This window comes from Sparus aurata, chromosome 5 (genome assembly GCF_900880675.1).
Source record: "Sparus aurata chromosome 5, fSpaAur1.1, whole genome shotgun sequence".
Classification (NCBI taxonomy): domain Eukaryota; kingdom Metazoa; phylum Chordata; class Actinopteri; order Spariformes; family Sparidae; genus Sparus; species Sparus aurata.
This window is the reverse complement of record NC_044191.1, coordinates 29971602-29992846: the sequence shown is the minus strand read 5'-3', so window position 1 is coordinate 29992846 and position 21245 is coordinate 29971602. Positions and strand designations below refer to the sequence as shown.

Sequence of the window (21245 nt, the reverse complement as noted above, 5' to 3'; positions counted from 1 at the left end):
AACATTCAAAAATAGAAAATATATTTCAAATGTATGTAATTATTTGTTTTTATTTTATTGCATTTAAATGTACCAATTAAGTCCAAACATTTTCAGGAACACTGAGCCTGTCAAACAGTTGCCCGTGATGCCTTCACGTGCCCTCTGTAAACTATAAAATTCCGTAATCAGACGGTCGAACAATCAAATGCTTTGACATATAAAAAGTAATTTCGACGGTAGTAGAAATCTCATTATATCATTTAAATCTAGAAATGAATCTTATAGAAGCACTTTGTACATTAGATGTATTTTTCAGTTATTTTTTCACTGAAATGATGGATTGCACCAAAATCATTTTTTTCTTATAGCGATCAAAGGCAGCATCCGACCCAGGCACAACACAGAGGGAGTCAGTCTACTGTTTGTATGGAAATAATGAAGACGAGCTAACACCCTGGCGGAAATGCGCTGTTAATTATCGAACTAACGCGACCATATAGTGGAACATATCACCACAAGTATCACCACATCTTCCGGGCACAACATTCAATTCCTGTTTCGTGACTCTTAAGTCTACTGGGTAAGTAGATATTCTAGCTAATAGCGTTAGCTAAATGCTAACGACGCCAAACGTTAGCTTGCATCGTAGATTCACAACGCTGGTTGTATTTCGACTTGACTGGCTAAATGTTGCTTAGTTTCGTACCCTTTTTTATCAGTACGGCTTTCATTTATTATTATTATTTATAAATAAGACTAACATATGTCCTCTACAAATCTAGTAAGTCTGTGTGATGACTGTTATCACCAGCTTTAGCGGCACAAGCGCATTCCTGACCTTAATTCATCTTATCAATCATACGAGGGACCTTTTGGCTTGCTGTTCAATTTTAATAGTGGCATTAGTAAGAAGAGGCTCGGCCCCGGGGCTAAAAAACACGTCTAACCTGCTGCTGTCGGGCCTGTGCTGTGATTTGGTAGCACACACACACCAACATTGTCTTCATCCCATCCCAGTGCTCATTCCTAATCTTGAACTGAGGTGACTCCCTTCGGCCACGCTAACGTTACTGCTGCTGTCTGACTGGGAGTCGTCGACATTTAATAGCAACAGCATCGTTTGCTTGCTAAATCTATCCACCTCTTCCTCCTGAGTTAAATCACAGCTGATCCCAGATATGACACTTATCTCAATATCTTTGTGCTAATTTATAGCCAGTGTTTTAGGATTCTACAATGGTGTCTTTTTGTAGTTTAGTCTCTGAGAAGTCAGTCATTTTAGTGACTTATTTACATTTTTTTTCATTTTCATGGATCATTTGCATGGTGGGAGGGACCCATACAGGGAAAGGCAGGGTTGGGCATATTGGTGACATGGACAGTATACATAGCCACCACCAGAAAACCTGATACTGTGCAGTGAAGTGAGAGTATGTTGTCTGTGTATGTGTGAAGAGCAGTTGTGTTTCGGCCCCCATGGGTCCCTGGGAATGTGTCCTTTCCCAGCAACCTGCAGACATTTTAATTAAGTCAGCATTGTTGGGAACAAACTGAGATCTTCTTTCTGTTCCATTGTGTTGAGTATAGAGTGTACGGCTTTTGTATGTGTACATAAAAGTTGCATCTCTATATGGTCAGACATTTCCTGTATTTGTTTTTTTCCTGTGTTTTTTGACATGAGCTTGGTGTGACTTGGTAGTATCCCACCGCTACTTGCAGGCCTGACAGTGAGCTTTTTTGTTTGTTAATAATCAACTTCCTTAATCCATAACACTCCTTAAATGACCTTACTCATGACATCAGCAAGATTTAACCTCATGTCTGCCGACCAATTTGAAAGTGTAATTCAGAGCTCACAGAGGGCTCGCAGTTCTCACGCTGGCTGTGGTTTGTGTGTGTCCAGTTTCTAGACAGCTATGGGTGGGCTGGGAAACGGCCGTCGTGGAGGAAGATCACCCCCTCTGATGATTGGCGCTCTAATCGCCTGCATCCTGGTTCTGGGCTTTAACTACTGGGTGTCCAGCTCCCGCAACCTGGAGCTACAGGTAGGTTAATCTGTATGTCTGAGTGTGTGTGTTTCTGTGCTTGTTACTACCATAGTGACGTGCAACCCCAGTTCCTCCAATAAAACCCTGAGCCTCCAGCATTTGCCAAACCTTGATGCATTTGCAATTTAAATGCGGAGCAAATTTTTTTTGAAAAGTTAGTTGTTATTTCCTGACTTTGCTGGTGCAGATCCTCAACACCGATACATGATTCTCTTCTGCAGAAGCAAACCTCATCGGTTCCTCATTTGATCTCCAGTTTTTTTGTTTTTTCTCTGTTGGAAAGCTTGTGATGTTATGTAATATACTTAAGGCTAATCAACCATTTCTTCTGTTGTGTAGAAAAACTGTGCTGTTGGTTCTGATGTCTTTTTACTGTGCAGGGCAGGGATAAGGCAGCTATAAAGGCTCACTTTGGCTTGCAGATGTCTCTAGCAAAAAAATACAAAGAAAAAACACCATCAAAAATATCATTTGTATCTGTAGAAATCTGTTCCTTGTGAGATAAAGGCTTTGTTAATGTGTGGGGCTATTAATTATTTTATGATCTGAGCATGGCGGTGACATTTTGTTCTGGAAGACTAGAATAATAGGGATATTGGGATACTTTAGTGTTTCGTGTGATTATTTATTCTGTCACATATCTGAAGATTTGTTTTGTGAATATCTTTTGGTCAGCAAAAACTTGAGCGCATATTTACACCTGAGGCCCACCATGAAATTTTCGTTTTGGTCACGTTTGGGCACCACTGGTCTTGGGGCTAAGTGAAATTAAGAAGAAACATGAAACACAGATAGTATGCTTTTATATTTTGTTATCACCACCTGAGTTTCTATCAATACCCAGTGTTTTTTTTTCCTGTACGACTGTTTTAGTTACGTCCCCCTCTATCTAAATGTTATGAATAAACACAACAAACACACAACTCTCTTTGTGTGTTTGATATAGACGAAGCTGTACGAGTTGGAAGGCCAGGTGCGACGTGGAGCAGCAGAGCGAGGAGTAGCTGAGTTGAAGAAGACTGAGTTCCAGGAGGAGATCATGAGACAGAAGGAGCAGCTAAACCACATAGAGACCCTCTACAAGAGACAGCTGGAAAGTGCCCAGGACAACTGCAACCAAGAGAAGGTAAAGAAAATAAAACTAGACTGGGAACAAATGACACATGTAACTGTTGTCTGTAAACTGCAGAGTAATTTTGTAGCTGTGAAAATATCTCTTTGACCTCTTCCTTCCTCGTTCACACTTTAGAAACATGAAAAGTTGACACACACTGTGGACATTGAGAGACGTTGTGTTTTTTCTTCCAGGGCATGCTGCAGCAGAACATTTCCTCCAGCACCAAAACCATACAGGAACTCAAAGGTGACAAATTTAACATTTAACCTCCATGTCTGAAAAGTAAATTGCATTGACAGCCAATCAAATTCTCAGTAGAAAATAAAATAACTCAGTTCTTATGTAGCTCTTAATGTTTCCTGTGTCTGTGCTGTAGGTCAGCTGAATCAGCTAAACGATGACCTGGGCAAGCTTCAGAAGGAGCTGCAGAGTTGCCAAGGCAACATCAAAACCCTTAACAACAAACTGACATATGACATGTAAGAAAAAGACTGCAGCTACATCACTGCAACGTCATATATATCATATGTGTGAACTGCCATTGCCATCATGAATTGCCTCAGTGTAGAGAATATATATGAGACTGTGTGTGTTTGTATACCTGTGTAGGACCCATTGTCACTCCCAGGTCCTCTCCCAGAAGGAGTTGTGTGATGAGAAAGTGGCTGCTGTTAAACTTGAACTTCAGAAGAAAATGGAGAAGCTCGTCCCTCCTCCAGCTGTCTCCTCAAAGGTACACTGACTTAAAACCAGAGTTACTCCAAGTTATTCCACTAGATTGGTGTCAACTGAAGCAGCAGGTTTGTTTAAAAAGTGAGTGTCCCTGATGGTGTAGTAATAGTAATGTTGTATATGATGCATCAATTCCTCAACAGGACACTGCAGTGAATGGAGCAGTAAGTGGACCTGTCATGACTGTGGACGATGTAGTTAAGACGGCAACTGCTGTAAGCCACATGCCGAGTGTCTCTCAGTCCAAAGCAAATGAACCACCTGAGCTACTGACCAATGAGATCATCGAGGAAAAAGGTAAAAGACATGGATGACCTGGTGGATCAGTCTACCTTAATTTTACTTATCTGTACATATTTTTTTATCAGACTTGAGTAACAAATGTGCACTCTCATTTTCCTTGCTTTCTACCTTGTTATTTCACAGGTCCGGATGCCCCAGCAGACCTGAGTCCAGCTAAGGATTTCTCTGAGCCCGAGTCCCAGTCGAGTCCCTCAGCTGCTGCAGTCAAGCAGGACATTTTGCCACCACCAGTGGGAGCTGTAACAACAGACGAGGGTGAAGAAGAGACCAGCAAACTTGTGAAGAATAATCTGACTGACGATAAAGACATGGAGCTGATGGATGTGCATGAAGACGGCACCCAGACAGAAGGTGAAGAGTCACACTTTTATGTTTTGGAAAATCACACACATTCAATACATGCATACTTGTGTTTTCACATCTTATTGGCTACTGCTGGTTTGAGGTCTAATAGTGGCCAATAGAAAGTGTTCCCTATTAAAAGCAGTGAACTAGTTGGTTAATTCTATCCAGACATTCTCAGTGAAAAGATTGTGAATGTTTTGATTATGAAACAACAATTTGTTCATGCTGCCAAAAGCAGACCCTGGGATGGAAGGCATGCTGGCTGGCAAGGTGAAGGCCGATGAGACTCCTGCTGGTCAGAAGACTGAGGAGCCAGAAGATTATGATGCAGAAGAGCAAGTAGAGGCTGGAGTCGATGCGGAGAGACAACAGCAAAACAAACGACCAGAAAGTTTAGGTATGTATGTCTGTATAGAATAAAACTGAACCAGTTCCACTCTGGTTTATCAAAGGTGCAGAGCTAAAATTTGAAAAGAGAGATAGTATATTAATAACCACATTGTGCCCTCTGATAGACTTGGAGCAGGAGCTGGCTGACTATAACGGGGATGATGAGAACGAAGGAGAGTTTGAAGCAGACAAACAAGCTGAACTTGCTCAAGTCTAAGGTATGCACCGGAACACACACTGCCACCTGCCTCACTGACATTCACACACTTACATGGTTGTAGCTCGGACGTTTTTTCAGTGAAGTTTCAAGCTATTGTCTGAGGTTTGTGGGTGTTTATTTCAAGGCAACTGTGTGCAAAGATACATCTGATTTTCGTAAAAGCCTGCAGGTCTATCTGCACCGTAGCTACATGCAGCTAAACCAACAATACAGTATGATGATATCACTTTATAAAGTCCACACGGATGATTGATTCAATTAAAAATATAACACGGAACAATATAGCATAAACAAAACATAAGTCTGTACTTTCATAACATGCTGCCACGAGATAAAGTTTTGAAAAGTGTTTAGGTCATGTCCATCTTGAATGTTTGCCTACTTGACGCACCTTTGTGCCTGATTGCATTTATTTCCTAAATAAGAGTTTATGCAGCAGTTTTAGATCTTTGACTGTGCTGTAGGCAGTGTGTAGCTTCATCAAGAGGAAATTCAAGCATATAATATGTTTGTTATTAATGCAAAAGTGAATTTTTCATGCAGGGCTGGAGTTGAAGAAGGAGCCCAGGACCTGTTACACACCTCAGCACAACAGGTTTTTAACGCAGCTCTCCAGGCACACTGAACACAAAACAAACAAAGATGGAAGTTGGACAACAAGACAGACTTATGACATTTGGTCCGGTGGTTAATGTCATAAGCATTTGCTGCCTGGAATGTCTTTTGTGATCTTAATTCCGTTCTGTACATTTGATCTCATTACATGTAGTCAGATACATTATCCTTTGCAAACATCAGGATTTTATGTGTTATACCGAGAATATATAAAATTTCATATTCAGTGCACAATATTCTGAAAGAGAGAAAATGCAAATATCTGCTAAGTGTGTAGTGTCAATATTTCCGTTTACATGCGTTTTACTGTACACATACAGCCGTGAGATGTTGTTATTATGGTGGTGACTGCCACAATCATTTCGGTGTGTTTAGGTGACACAAAGCACCCAGTACTACCCGAGTACTCTCATATCACCTACTCTTCATCTCTACATGTCAACATGCCTGGAATTCAGCAGATTTTATTTATGTGATTTAGGCGTTTTGTTTATGTTCACTCTTTAATGATTGTAACTTGAATGAAATATAAGTGCAGACCCTTATAGGGTTATGAAGTGTCAAATATGATCCCAGCGACAGGCTCTGCAGCACAGACCTCCTCCCTCTTACAGCATCAACAGCGTCTTAAACAACGCCTCAAGTTGCTCCTCTACAGAGTCTCTCCTAGAAAGAACGCTGACATCAGATCAATGACCAGTTAATGCAAATGAAGCTTCCCATAAATGCAGCAAAGAAAGGAAATGTGCTGAGGTTCTTTTCAGACAATTTAATGTTGATTGGGAAACCGATAACAGCTTCTTCTGATTAGCGTGTAGCCAAGAAAGCTGAGAAAAGTAAGGTTGGCTTCATCACCTTCTGGATTATATATACAGGTGTATCTTTGTCAGGTCTAAACAAACTATATCATAATTGATGTAAATAGACTTTTTTGATCAATGAGAAATCATTCCTGAAGCGTCAGATCAACATCACACATCAGTAAGACAGAAAACCAGTTTTAGATTATAATGAAGGGAAGAGTTTGGAACATCTGGAGGATCTATACTGATTGACAGTCTTATCTTATGCCTTATCCATTCTGTGTACACCAGTGTCCCCATGCTTCACAGTAGAGGTTGGATGTAGAGCCATGCTGTGACATCACTTTGTGGATACTGCCTCTGGTCTGCTGAAGTGGATGAACTGTATATTTTGTGGAGACTTTTTTGAGAGTTGCTGTAGCGTTATGAAGGACGTTTCCTTGAAGCAGGAACAGCGTGTCGTGCTTGAGGGCTCCTGTAAATCCAGTAGATGTGAACTAGTCAGCAGCCGTGCTAACATTCTGTAGTCCATTTACCTTGAAGCTGAAGTAGACTGGACATCGTACGGATAAGTGCAAACGTGAACTAACATTAGGCATCAGAAATAACAAAGTTAGATTTAGAGACAGGATCTTTTGTTGCCTTGTGTTTTATACAGGACAGATGATTTATTTAGGTTTCCAGGTACTCTGCTTTATCTAAAAGTGGTGACTTTGACTAAATAACCACAGTTAATCCTTTTATGTTGTCGTTGTATTGCTGTAATTTCCATAATGCTTTGTATCCTGAATCACTTAGTCGACGGCTATCTCCCCTTATTTGCTTATCTGAATCTGAGTAACTCCAGTAAGTGGTGAGAACACAGTGGGGGCATTATACTCAGCACCTGGCTGGTACTGAGATGGGGTTTGCAGGAGAGTACTGAAATTTGATCGCTTAAAAAACCCCATATCAGTTTTATTTCCAACGTCTTCAGCCCTACTATTGCAAGTTCAGGCGGAAGCTGCTTCTGTTCCTGAGGCTTCCCAACATATGATGAATTGCACATGACGAGTTTCTCTTTTGATGCAAAGGTTCAGGCATAGGAATAAAACAAACTTGATTTTGACTAAATAACAACATATTATATCAAGAAAGAAGAATATACAGAGATGCAGTGTCGATTTCCCCTCAACTCTTCAGATTTTCATTCATGGCTTCAAAGTTACAAAAACACTTCAAAACTTTTTCTTGTGTTTTTTGATTGAACTATCAAAAAAAAAAAAAAAATTGTTGGAGAAAGAAGACCGAAGTTGGTGTAGTACACTCTTTTATTTATGTTTCCTTATAAAAATCAAAGTGTTGTTTAATGTATTGGAACAAGGAACAACTTTTGTAGGTTTACAAAATGCTTGACCAAATGTGTATTGTATTGAAGAGTCCGTAAGATAATGGGGAGGAAAAAACGTTCAGTGCAAAGTCCTCAATCTGGCGATTTTTCATTTGAGGAAGGAGAAATGAAAAACAGAATTTCACTGTAACTTATTTTTAGCCCAGTCATCATATTTATAAGAAATGACACGTGTATGGAATAGGAGTGCTTTCAATGATCTCGCTGAGGAAAATATTGTTCCAGATTTTTCTTTTTTTTAAAACATTTTTAAGTCTGGCATTTTATTTTTTTAAAAGTTGCTGTCATTTGTTTTCAGTGTAGTCGTCTGACACTGCCGACTTTATTTCGTCAGAGAGCTTTGTCTGCTTATTTGTGTAAAAAGTCCCATTTTCTGAACTAGCGTTCTGTACCTGGAGAGAAAATTACGATGAATATGAAATGATTTTTATAAATTTGATCTTGTTTTCTTTTGTTGATTTCATGTGTTTGAATTTGTATTTTATTTTGAACTGCTGAACAAATTTTTGAAAGGTTTTAATAATCATAGGCTTTATCGATGAATATAGAGAATAAAGAATGTTTTTATTATCACAATGAGGACACGTGTGTTTTTTATTTTGGATTTGTTGTTTGGTGTAACCACTTGGTGATAAATTCTAAAAAACATGAAACACAACAGGGGAAAAATTACATGCATGGTCATAATAATGTCATAACTTTCCAAATACGCACTGAACATTATAAAGGGGAGTAACAGTAACAAAACAGTTATTCATGTATGTGGATGAGTTATGAAACTGAAAATGCTTATTGGATTATTGCATTCTTTACTTAACTTTTACCTACATATGTGGAAAGAAATCCTTTGACGAAGTATCTCAGAGCATCTTTAATCATGTCTTGCATCAGGTGGGTCCCAAACACTTTCTTATTATCTATCAAGAACGTCGTCTGGATGTTGGAAGACAATCTGTTTAGTTCTTGTACATAAACAGACAGTTTTTACTAAGATTATATTATCGCGTTATATTTTTTTATTTATGTATATAAACTCCCAAGTCCTGGTAAGAGCACAAAGACAATATTAATTTGCCTTCATCGTTGACGTGATAAACAGCTTAACATGTGGTACATAAATTCCACATTATAAAGCAAATTTGGGAATAAACATTATGGAATAGCAATCTGGACGTGTGAGTTTACCAGTATGCCATGCAGGTGTTGATCATGTCACACACGGTCTTGATGCGTTCGATGAGTTTGCCAAAGTAGGCCACCATGTCCTCCCTCTTAATGATCTTGGCGTAGCGAGGAAAGGTGGGCGGCAGCAATCTCTGGTTTACCAGTGGCTCAAAGCCCATCATGATGGGATGGTCTGAGTAAAAATAAAGTTTAACATAGGTCTAATTTAGTAATTACAAAGTAATCTTCCCCTCGAGGCTGCCTCAGCTAAATGTAATAAAGCAAGATAAAAATTCACTGAGGTGGAGAAGGTAAATGTAGCGTGAGTACCAAACTGGTTGGCTGGAGAGCAAAAATGTGAACAATATATGCAGAATTTAGTTGTTCTGAGTAATTTCCAAACTGAGCAGCTTTGGTGTTTGAACCTATTGTGTCTAGGATGTATACCTTTAGGATTTTATTGATACCGATACTGATACTCCTTATCGGTACCGATACAATACTTTTTATCGATGCCGATACCGATACTTATCGATACTTATCGATACTGTTATCGATACTACAACATGTAATTTTGTGTAAAAAAATAAAGACTTTACATGTTAAAAGATTCAACCTTCTTTTTATTACCACAAGGTAATAATAAAGCTTCAACAGAACAGAAGCTATGCAATCACAAATACGCCCGGCTAACGCTAAAGACTGCAGTGCCGTGGCAGCAGCAGACGGTTTCGTTCCTGCGACATTAAGTCACAGAGTTTGTTGTTAAGTTTGTAGTCATTACAGTTGGGTAGACGTTCAAAAAACATCCATGTCAAAAACCGATTAAAAAAAATCATCAAAAAAAGAAAAGAAAAAAGTACCGATAACTGTACCGTTTGTCCAGAATCTTAACGGTACCCTGGTACCGACCCAGTTAGGAACAGGTGTTGTGCCAATGTATCCCCGACAGAAATTGTTTCCCCTGGCCGCGGGAGCGCGCATTCATTCAGCGAAGGCGGAGAAACAGCGCTCGCTTTCACCCAAGTAAATTAAAACTAACAACAATTGCATTGTTTAATTCTGAAGTTGTAATTATCTACGAGGTTTTGCAACATGGCCCACCCCATCAAAATAAATGCTTTTATTCTTTTGTACGTCGTAACGTCCTACTATGTACTGAACGGTCTACGTCTACGTCACTCTCTTTCAGGTAGGTGTACCCCTCGCAAATATGGCCATCTCACCAGATCCTGCTCCCGTGCTATATGGCTCCTGCACACAGACATTTTTTCCCTGTGTAAAGACGTCTGGCAAGTCACAGTAAAGGTCGCTTTCCAGGCCAGCTACCTCCAGATCCGATACAATGCAACTTCCCACAAACTTTTCTTGGCCCATAGTGCGTAAGAGAATTTTTGTTCCTCTTCCTGAAACATTCAGTTTATTCATGAGACTTGATGTACAAAACGGGCCAGAGCTGCCTTGGTCCAAGAAGTGGATACGTTTCCACAATTTTGTGACCTTTTTTAGACTTGACCTCGACTGGCATGATGGAGAGCTTGCAGTCATGGTCACCGGACCCAGTGAGACCACTACTATGCACCGCCACCAGAGAGCTGCCCACTGCTGTTTGTATCTGCCATGCCTATTGATTTTCATCATGGTCCTTGTTTTTTGGGTGAATATGAAGCATGCTAGTGTGTCTAGCTCTACATGTTTTACATGACAGTTGCCTCCTGCAGTCCTTACTCATGTGCCCTATGCACAGACAGCCGAAGCAGACTCCATGCTCTTTCAGAAAAGTGATCTTCTCTTTATGTGCCCTCTTTCCCAATAGAGAACACAACTCCAATGCATGTTCACCCTTGCAGTATAAAAGCAGGTCCTTTTGTCCAGTGGGGCTCCTTCCTTTTTCACATGGGCCTTTCCATCAACCGATGTTACCGTAGTTGCAAAACTACCTCCTCAGTTTCGTGTGCGACGCTGATAGTTATCTTTGCTGCCGTCTTTAATTTGTATTGTCTTTGGAGTGTCCTGTATATTGCCAAATACAGGGTCTGTTGCGATTTTTACCTGACGCTCAATGAAACTCACAATGTCAGGGAAAGTAGCTCATCGATGGCGGGTCTCTTGAATACCACAAGCTAGTGATCTCCATTCATCTCTCAGCTTGTACGGCAACTTCTTGATCACCGTCAGCATGTTTGCAGGCATGCTAAGTTCAGACATATACTGTATGTCATCCATCGCGTTACAACATCCTGTTAAGAAGAGACCATAAGCTTGGAGAGATTTAGCATCCTCTGCTTTAACCACAGGCCATGAGAGTGCTTTGTCCAAATAAGCTGAAGCAATCCTTTGTTCATTCCCAAAATGCTCGTCCAACAAAGCCTTTGCCTTTCGGTATCCTCTGTCTGCAGGCATTTGTTGGCAGCTTCGCACAAGCTCTCGCGGTTCTCCTCTTGTATACTGTGCGAGAAAGTGCAGACAGTCTCCAGCATCCTCTGTCCTTTCTTCTATGTTGCGCACGAAGGCTCTTATAAAAGGCGTGATAGTGAAGAGGTTTGCCATCAAACACCTGGATCTCTCTTTCTGGCAAATGAGATATGTTATGTTGTTGCGCCAGCAGAGCAGAAATTTCAGTATGCCTTGCCATTATGGATAGCAAATTGTTACTGTTGTCAACAACTGGCACGTGAGCATGTGGACTGACTGCAAACTCCCCTCTGGCCATGTAGGATTCCATGCCATCCGATTTTTTACATCTGCTGCCTCTCACAATGCTTTCTGAGACTTTTAGGACCTCCATCCTCGCCTGGGCAGATGCTGTCTCCACTTCGAGCTGTTACTGTCCAGATGTGGCTCATGCAGTGGCAAGATTGGAGGATTTTCACGTTTTTTATTACTTGGTTGTCTCTCCGCATTGTCATTTGTTGCATGTCTTGAGGCTGGTCTCTTTGTTTCAGAGAGCCAGGATTTCACATCCTCGACAAATCCTTTGTTGCATTTATTGATGCTTGCAAACCAGACTTTGTTTTTCCTTTTCAACCTCAGGTAATATTTCCACCAGTGACGCATGCAGGGAAGTTGCCTCACCATGCAGTTACATCAAAATGTCCAGTTGATTTTGCACCTGTGAAACATTGTCATCATTCTCCATAAGCTCCTTTAAAACAATGATGACACCTTTTATTTTCTTCACTCTTGCTTGTCGTTCCTTTTGAAAAAGCTGATGCTTTTTGTAAATCTTTGAGACATCCCTGTGTTAATGTGATCTTGTGTTGACTTTTTCTCTTGCTTCGAGGAGGAAGGAGGAAGAAGAAGGACATGAGGCTGCAGAGAGGATGGAGAGGTTCTTCTCTGCTCCAGAGGACAATCCTGACATTATTTCTGTTATTTAGTTAAGAAAGAGGCAAGAATAATAATTTCATAATAACATATCTGACAGAAACTTTACTCTTCTTGTCACTTTCAGAAATAGTGACATACGGGCAGGGGGCGGGAACATCTGGTGACGCAACGGCTAGACTGCCCCATTTAACAACAGGCTGACGCTGCCTGCAGGTTCTCTCTGAAGGACCCTGCCTTTGCTGGCGGCGAAGGATGGGTCCTTGAAGGATGCTGCCCCTGAATTGAGACACAGCCAATATCTCAGGAAATGAAGAGGAAGTTGCTGTATCAGCGATATGAACACACAATCAGGAAATGGATGAAAGTGAAAGTATAAACTAAGTGGAGGGGTTTTATACTGTATCTCAGCTGATCTCTGGGACTGGATTATTCACTGAAAGAGATCACAAACTGTGGAGGGATGCTTCTCGTCCAAAGCCTTAACCTATTTGTACACACCCAAACCTTTTTATAATCTATTTTTGACGCTATAGTGTGTTGAAACAGATGATGCACCTGCAGTAACGGAGGATAAGCGCACACGATACATGTGGAAATTCATTGTCGTCTAAATATTTGACCACGATAGTTCATACCTTTAAAAAAAGAAAAGGAGAAAAAAAAGCTGAGAAAAAAACAAAGTGACTGATTCATGCTTTTTAATGGGAAGATATCAGCAACCTAACTTATTTTTTGTTGGAAATTTTGTGTTTGGGATGACAAGACTTGTTTGTTGTCGCCAATTGTCTTTTGTATATTTTGTAATTGTGTGTTTACAACAATAACTGGATTAAAAATGTAATTTTCCTCATGTATGAAAAATTCATCAGCTCATAAATTACTCAATTGTGATGCAGGAGTACATATGACACATAATTATGTGCTTTAGATCTTACGTTGTTGAATCAAAAATGTTTTTATTATCATAAAATTAGTCTGAGCAAATATTTTAACAGAAATTACCTATCAGTTGATTGTTATTTATAATTCATTTCTGTATTAAAAAAAAAAAAACTAAAATAGAAAATATATTTCAAATGTTTGTTTTTTATTTTATTCCATTTTAATGTATTAATTAAGTCCAAACATTTTCAGGAACACTGGGTCTGTCTTAAACAGTTGCCCGTGGTGCCTTAATGTGCTCTCTGCAAACTATAAAATTCCGTAATCAGATGGTCGGACAATCAAACGCATTGACATTAAAATAGTAATATCGACGGTAGTAGAAATCTCATTATGTCATTTCAATCAAGAAATGAATCTTACAGAAGCACTTTGTACATTAGATGTACTTTTTTTTTTTTTTTATCACTGAAATGATGGTTCACACCAAAATCTTTTTTTTTTCTTACAGCGGACAAAGGCAGCATCCTAACCAGGCACATCACAGAGGGAGTCTACTGTTTCCATGGAAATAATGACGACGAGCTAACAACCTGACGGAAATGCGCTGTTATTATCGAACAAACGCGACCAGATAGTGGAATATATCACCACAAGTATCACCACATCTTCCGGGCACAACATTCAATTCCTGTTTCGTGACTCTTGAGTCTACTGGGTAAGTAGATAGTCTAGTTAATAGCGTAAATGCTATTTTTACATTTCTATTTTACATTAACGCTAAATGCTAACGACGCCAAACGTTAGCTTGCAACGTACAGTCACAACGCTGGTTGTGTTTCGACTTGAATGGCTAAATGTTGCTTAGTCTAACCTGCTGCTGTCGGGCCTGTGCTGTGATTTGGTAGCACACACACACACACACACACACACACACACACACACACACACACCCAACATTTCCTTCATCGCATCCCAGTGCTCGTTCCTAATCTTGAACTGAGGTGACTCTCTTCGGCCACGCTAACGTTACTGCTGCTGTCTGCTGTCTGACTGGGAGTCGTCGACATTTAATAGCAACAGCATCGTTTGCTTGCTAAATCTATCCACATCTTTCTCCTGAGAGAAATCACAGCTGATCCCAGATATGACACTTATCTCAATATCTTCATGGTTATGTGGTAATTTATAGCCAGTGTTTAAGGATTCTATAATGATGTCTGTTATTATTTTAGTCTGTGAGAAATCAGTCATTTTAGTGACCTATTAACATTTTTTTTTTCATGGATTATTTGCATGGTGGGAGGGACTCATACAGGGAAAGGCAGGGTTGGGCGTATTAGTGACATGGACAGTATACATAGCCACCACCAGAAAACCTGATACTGTGCAGTGAAGTGAGAGTATGTTGTCTGTGTACGTGTGAAGAGCAGTTGTGTTTCGGCCCCCATGGGTCCCTGGGAATGTGTCCTTTCCCAGCAACCTGCAGACATTTTAATTGAGTCAGCATTGTTGGGAACAAACTGAGATCTTCTTTCTGTTCCATTGTGTTGAGTATAGACTGTACAACGTTTGTAATAAAAGTTGCATCTCTATATTGTCAGACATTTCCTGTATTAGTTTATATTCTGTGTTTTTTGACATGAGCTTGGTGTGACTTGGTAGTATCCCACCGCTACTTGCAAGCCTGACAGTGAGCTTTTTGTTTGTTAATAACCAACTTCCTTAATCCATAACACTCCTTAAATGACCTTACTCATGACATCAGCAAGAATTAACCTCATGTCTGCCGACCAATTTGAAAGTGTAATTCAGAGCTCACAGAGGGCTCACAGTTCTAACGCTGACCGTGGTTTGTGTGTGTCCAGTTTCTAGACAGCTATGGGTGGGCTGGGAAACGGCCATCGTGGAGGAATATCACCCCCTCTGATGATTGGCACTCTAATCGCTTGCATCATGTTTCTGGGCTTTAACTACTGGGTGTCCAGCTCCCGCAACCTGGAGCTACTGGAGCTACAGGTAGGTTAATCTGTATGTCTGAGTGTGTTTGTGTGTTTCTGTGCTTGTTATAACCATAGTGACGTGCAACCCCAAATCCACCAATAAAACCCTGAGCTTCCAGCATGTGCGTAACCTTGATGCATTTGCAATTAAAATGTTGCATAATTCTTGAAAAGTTAGTTGTTATTTCCTGACTTTGTTGGTGCTGATCCGCAACACCGATACATGATTCTCTCCTGCAGAAGTAAACCTCATCGGTTCCTCATTTGGTCTCCATTTTTTTTTTTTTTTTTTTTTTCCTTTTGGAAAGCTTGTGTTGTTATGTAATATACGTAAGTCTAATCAACCATTTCTTCTGTTGTGTAGAAAAACTGTGCAGTCGGTTCTGATCTGTTTTACTGTGCAGGGCAGCCATAAAGGTTCACTTTGGCCTGCAGATGTTTCTAGCAAAAACATTACCAAAAATATTATTTGAATCCGTATAAATCTGTCTGTTAAATCTGTTTTTGTGAGATAAAGGCTTTGTTAATGTGTGGGGATATGAATTATTTTATAATCTGAGCATGGCGGTGACATTTTGTGCAGAAAGACTAGAATAATAGGGACATTGGGATACTTTAGTGTTTCGTGTGATTATTTATTCTGTCACATATCTGAAGATTTGTTTTGTAAATATCTTTGGGTCAGGAAAAATAATGCAACTCATTTCATGTGACTTTTATTTCATATCCATGCACGCGCATATTTGCACCTGAGGCCCACCATGAAATTTTCATTTTGGTCACGTTTGGGCACCACTGGTCTTGGGGCTAAGTGGAATTAAGAAGAAACATGAAACACAGATAGTATGCTTTTATATTTTGTCATTATCACCAGAGTTTCTATCAGTACCCAGTGTTTTTTCTTCCTGTACGACTCTTTTAGTTACGTCCCCCTCTATCTAAATGTTATAAATAAACACAACAAACGCACAGCCCTCTTTGTGTGTTTGATATAGACGAAGCTGTACGAGTTGGAAGACCAGGTGCGACGTGGAGCAGCAGAGCGAGGAGTAGCTGAGTTGAAGAAGACTGAGTTCCAGGAGGAGATCATGAGACAGAAGGAGCAGCTAAACCACATGGAGACCCTCTACAAGAGACAGCTGGAAAGTGCCCAGGACAACTGCAACCAAGAGAAGGTAAAGAAAATAAAACAACACTGGGAACAAATGACACATGTAACTGTTGTCTGTAAACTGCAGAGTAATTTTGTAGCTGTGAAAATATCTCTTTGACCTCTTCCTTCCTCGTTCACACTTTAGAAACATGAAAAGTTGACACACACTGTGGACATTGAGAGACGTTGTGTTTTTTCTTCCAGGGCATGCTGCAGCAGAACATTTCCTCCAGCACCAAAACCATACAGGAACTCAAAGGTGACAAATTTGACATTTAACCTCCATGTCTGAAAAGTCAATTGCATTGACAGCCAATCAAATTCTCAGTAGAAAATAAAATAACTCAGTTCTTATGTAGCTCTTAATGTTTTGTGTGTCTGTACTGTAGGTCAGCTGAATCAGCTAAACGATGACCTGGGCAAGCTTCAGAAGGAGTCCCAGAGTTGCCATGGCAACCTCAAAAACCTTAAAAACAAACTCACATATGACATGTAAGAAAAAGACTGCAGCTACATCACTACAACTACATATATATCATATATATGTGTGAACTGCCATTGCCATCATGAATTGCCTCAGTGTAGAGAATATATATGAGACTGTGTGTGTTTGTATACCTGTGTAGGACCTATTGTCACTCCCAGGTCCTGTCCCAGAAGGAGTTGTGTGATGAGAAAGTGGCTGCTGTTAAACTTGAACTTCAGAAGAAAATGGAGAAGCTCGTCCCTCCTCCAGCTGTCTCCTCAAAGGTACACTGACTTAAAACCAGAGTTACTCCAAGTTATTCCACTAGATTGGTGTCAACTGAAGCAGCAGGTTTGTTTAAAAAGTGACTGTCCCTGATGGTGTAGTAATAGTAATGTTGTATATGATGCATCAATTCCTCAACAGGACACTGCAGTGAATGGAGCAGTAAGCGGACCTGTCATGACTGTGGATGATGTAGTTAAGACGGCAACTGCTGTAAGCCACACGCAGAGTGTCTCTCAGTCCAAAGCAAATGAACCACCTGAGCTACTGACCAATGAGATCATCGAGGAAAAAGGTAAAAGACATGGATGACCTGGTGGATCAGTCTACCTTAATTTTACTAATATGTACATATCTTAATTCAAACTTGAATAACAAATGTGCACTCTCATTTTTCCCTTGCTTTCTACCTTGTTATTTCACAGGTCCGGATGCCCCAGCAGACCTGAGTCCAGCTAAGGATTTCTCTGAGCTCGAGTCCCAGTCGAGTCCCTCAGCTGCTGCAGTCAAGCAGGACATTTTGCCACCACCAGTGGGAGCTGTAACAACAGACGAGGGTGAAGAAGAGACCAGCAAACTTGTGAAGAATAATCTGACTGACGATAAAGACATGGAGCTGATGGATGTGCATGAAGACGGCACCCAGACAGAAGGTAAAGAATCACACTTTTATGTTTTGGAAAATCAAACCCATTCAATACATGCATACTTGTGTTTTCACATCTTATTGGCTACTGCTGGTTTGAGGTCTAATAGTGGCCAATAGAAAGTGTTCTCTATTGAAAACAGTGAACTAGTTGGTTAATTCTATCCAGACATTCTCAGTGAAAAGATTGTGAATGTTTTGATTATGAAACAACAATTTGTTCATGCTGCCAAAAGCAGACCCTGGGATGGAAGGCATGCTGGCTGGCAAGGTGAAGGCCGATGAGACTCCTGCTGGTCAGAAGACTGAGGAGCCAGAAGATTATGATGCAGAAGAGCAAGTAGAGGCTGGAGTCGATGCGGAGAGAGGTATGTGTGTCTGTATAGAATAAAACTGAATCAGTTCAACTTTTTGGTTTATCAAAGGTGCTGAGTTAAAACTTGAAAAGAGGGATAGTTATTAACAAATGCTTTACTAAAAAAAAGATTTGCGTGTGGTTGATATTAATAACCACATTGTGCCTTCTGATAGACATGGAGCGGGAGGTGGAGCTGACTCAGTATGAATTGGATGATGGGATTGAAGGAGAGTATGAAGCAGACAAACAAGCTGAACTTGCTCAAGACGCACTGACGGTACGCACTGAAACACACAATGACACCTGCCTCACTGACATTCACACACTTTCATGGTTGTAGCTCGGACGTTTTTTCAGTGAAGTTTCAAGCTATTGTCTGAGGTTTGTCAGTGTTTATTTCAAGGCAACTGTGTGCAAAGATATATCTGATTTTCATAAATTCAATTAAATTTATACAGATGGAACAATGTAGCGAGTGTCCTTGTTTGTAATGTACATATTTGTCCTTACTTTCATAACATGCTGCTATGAGATTAAGTATTGAATAGTGTTTAGGTTATGTCCATCTTGAATGTTTGCCTATTTGATACACCTTGACTGTGCTGTAGGCAGTGTGTAGCTTCATCAAGAGGAAATATAGACACATGTATGCTTGTTATTAATGCAAAGGTGAATTTTTCATGCAGGATTGGAGTTGAAAAAGGAGCCCAGAGCCTGTTAGACACCTCAGCACAACAGGTATTAACGCAGCTCTCCAGGCACACTGAACACAAAACAAACAAAGATGGAAGTTGGACAACAAGACAGACTTATGACATTTGGTCCGGTGGTTAATGTCATAAGCATTTGCTGCCTGGAATGTCTTTTGTGATCTTGATTCCGTTCTGTACATTTGATCTCATTGCATGTAGTCAGATACATTATCCTTTGCAAACATCAGGTTTTCTGTGTTATACCGAGAATATATAAAACTTCATATTCAGTGCACAATATTCTGAAAGAGTCTGAAAATGCAAATATCTGCTAAGTGTGTAGTGTCAAGACTTCCGTTTACATGCATTTTACTGTACACATACAACCGTGAGATGTTGTTATTATGGTCATCATTTTGGTATGTTTAGGTGACACAAAGCACCCAGTACTTAATGAAGGGAAGAGTTTGGAACATCTGGAGGATCTATACTGATTGACAGTCTTATCTTATGCCTTATCCATTCTGTGTACACCAGTGTCCCCATGCTTCACAGTAGAGGTTGGATGTAGAGCCATGCTGTGACATCACTTTGTGGATACTGCCTCTGGTCTGCTGAAGTGGATGAACTGTATATTTTGTGGAGACTTTTTTGAGAGTTGCTGTAACGTTATGAAGGACGTTTCCTTGAAGCAGGAACAGTGTGTCGTGCTTGAGGGCTGCTGTAAATCCAGTAGATGTGAACTAGTCAGTAGCCGTGCTAACATTCTGTAGTCCATTTACCTTGAAGCTGAACTAGACTGGACATCGTACGGATAAGTGCAAACGTGAACTAACATTAGGCATCAGGAATAACAAAGTTAGATTTAGAGACGGGATCTTTTGTTGCCTTGTGTTTTATACAGGACAGATGATTTATTTAGGTTTCCAGGTACTCTGTTTTATCTAAAAGTGGTGACTTTGACTAAATAACCACAGTTAATCCTTTTATGTTGTAGTTGTATTGCTATAATTTCCATAATGCTTTGACATCTCATCCAAGTATCCTGAATCACTTAGTCGATGGCTATCTCCCCTTATTTGCTTATCTGAATCTGAGTAACTCCAGTAAGTGGTGAGAACACAGTGGGGGCATTATATTCAGCACCTGGCTGGTACTGAGATGGAGTTTGTTGGAGAGTCAGGCGGAAGCTGCTTCTGTTCCTGAGGCTTCCCAACATATGATGAATTGCACATGACGCGTTTCTCTTTTGATGCAAAGGTTCAGGCATAGGAATAAAACAAACTTGATTTTGACTAAATAACAGCATGTATATCAAGAAAGAAGAATACACAGAGATGCAGTGTCGATTTCCTCTCGACTCTTAAGATTTTCATTAATGGCTTCAAAGGGCTTTACAAAAAAATGTTTTTTGTGTGTTTATTATTTTGATCGAACTACCAAAACGAAATGAATTTGTTGGAGAAAGAAGAAAGAAGTTGGTATCGTACACTCTTTTATTTATTTTTTTCTTATAAAAATCAAAGTTTTGTATGATGAATTGGAATAAGGAACAAGTTTGTGTGTTTACAAAATGCTTGATCACATGTTCGTTGTATTGAAGAGTCTGTAAGATCATGAGGGGAGAGAATGTTTCAGTGCAAAGTCCTCAATCTGGTGACTTTTCATTTCAGAGACAAAATGAAAAACAGAATTTCACCATAACTTATTTTTAGCCCAGTCATCATATTTATAAGAAATTACACGTGTATGGAATAGGAGCGCTTTTGATGATCTCGCTGAGGAAAATATTGTTCCAGATTATTTAAAAAAAAAAACAATTTTAAGTCTCTTATTTTATTTTTTAAAGTTGCTGTTATTTGTTTTCAGTGTAGTCGTCTGACAGTGCCGACTTTAGTTGGTCAGAGAGCTTTGTCTGCTTATTTGTGTAAAAAGTCCCATTTTCTGAACTAGCGGTTTGTACCTGGAGAGAAAATGTAGATGAAAATGAAATGATTTTTATAAATTTGATCTTCTGTTTTTTTTTTTGATTTTTTTTTGTTGATTACTTGTGTTTGAATTTCTATTTCAATTTGAACTGCTGAACAAATTTGTGAAAGGTTTAAATAATCATAGGCTTTATCGATGAATATAGAGAATAAAGAATGTTTTTATTACCACAATGAAGAGGACATGTGTGTTTTTACGTGGGATTTGTTGTTTGGTGTAACCACTTTGTGATCAATACTAAAAAACATCAAACATAACGGGGGGGAAAATTACATGCATGGTCATAATAATGTCATAACTTTCCAAATACACACTGAACATTATAAAGGGGA

General features: G+C 39.8%; 2 protein-coding genes across 7 annotated transcripts; both read left to right on the top strand.

Moving 5' to 3' along the window:
- Positions 1 to 352: 352 nt before the first annotated feature.
- On the top strand, positions 353 to 21086 carry LOC115581809 (Golgi membrane protein 1-like). 4 transcript variants are annotated; one of them, XM_030417233.1, is made up of 12 exons: positions 353 to 510; positions 13976 to 14039; positions 15190 to 15340; positions 16320 to 16499; positions 16682 to 16736; positions 16867 to 16969; positions 17104 to 17227; positions 17370 to 17523; positions 17654 to 17881; positions 18111 to 18242; positions 18406 to 18509; positions 18919 to 19224. In XM_030417233.1, the coding sequence occupies exons 3-12, from the start codon at positions 15203 to 15205 to the stop codon at positions 18928 to 18930; spliced, it is 1230 nt and encodes a 409-aa protein (XP_030273093.1). In that variant the 5' UTR covers positions 353 to 510; positions 13976 to 14039; positions 15190 to 15202; the 3' UTR covers positions 18931 to 19224. The 4 variants fall into 4 exon arrangements, with proteins under 4 accessions (XP_030273093.1, XP_030273094.1, XP_030273092.1 ...); XM_030417234.1 differs by lacking the exon at positions 353 to 510 and adding an exon at positions 19354 to 21086 and having other exon boundaries at positions 13836 to 14039; positions 18919 to 18970; XM_030417232.1 differs by lacking the exon at positions 353 to 510 and having other exon boundaries at positions 13837 to 14039.
- golm1 (golgi membrane protein 1) lies at positions 390 to 8521 on the top strand. Of its 3 annotated transcripts, XR_003984073.1 has the most exons (12): positions 390 to 562; positions 1886 to 2027; positions 2977 to 3156; positions 3339 to 3393; positions 3524 to 3626; positions 3757 to 3880; positions 4023 to 4176; positions 4306 to 4533; positions 4763 to 4924; positions 5043 to 5135; positions 5681 to 7473; positions 7547 to 8521. XR_003984073.1 is itself a non-coding variant. In XM_030417237.1 (11 exons), the coding sequence occupies exons 2-10, from the start codon at positions 1899 to 1901 to the stop codon at positions 5132 to 5134; spliced, it is 1227 nt and encodes a 408-aa protein (XP_030273097.1). In that variant the 5' UTR covers positions 390 to 562; positions 1886 to 1898; the 3' UTR covers position 5135; positions 5681 to 8521. The 3 variants fall into 3 exon arrangements, 2 of the variants coding, with proteins under 2 accessions (XP_030273097.1, XP_030273098.1); XM_030417237.1 differs by having other exon boundaries at positions 5681 to 8521; XM_030417238.1 differs by having other exon boundaries at positions 4766 to 4924; positions 5681 to 8518.
- Positions 21087 to 21245: the final 159 nt, after the last annotated feature.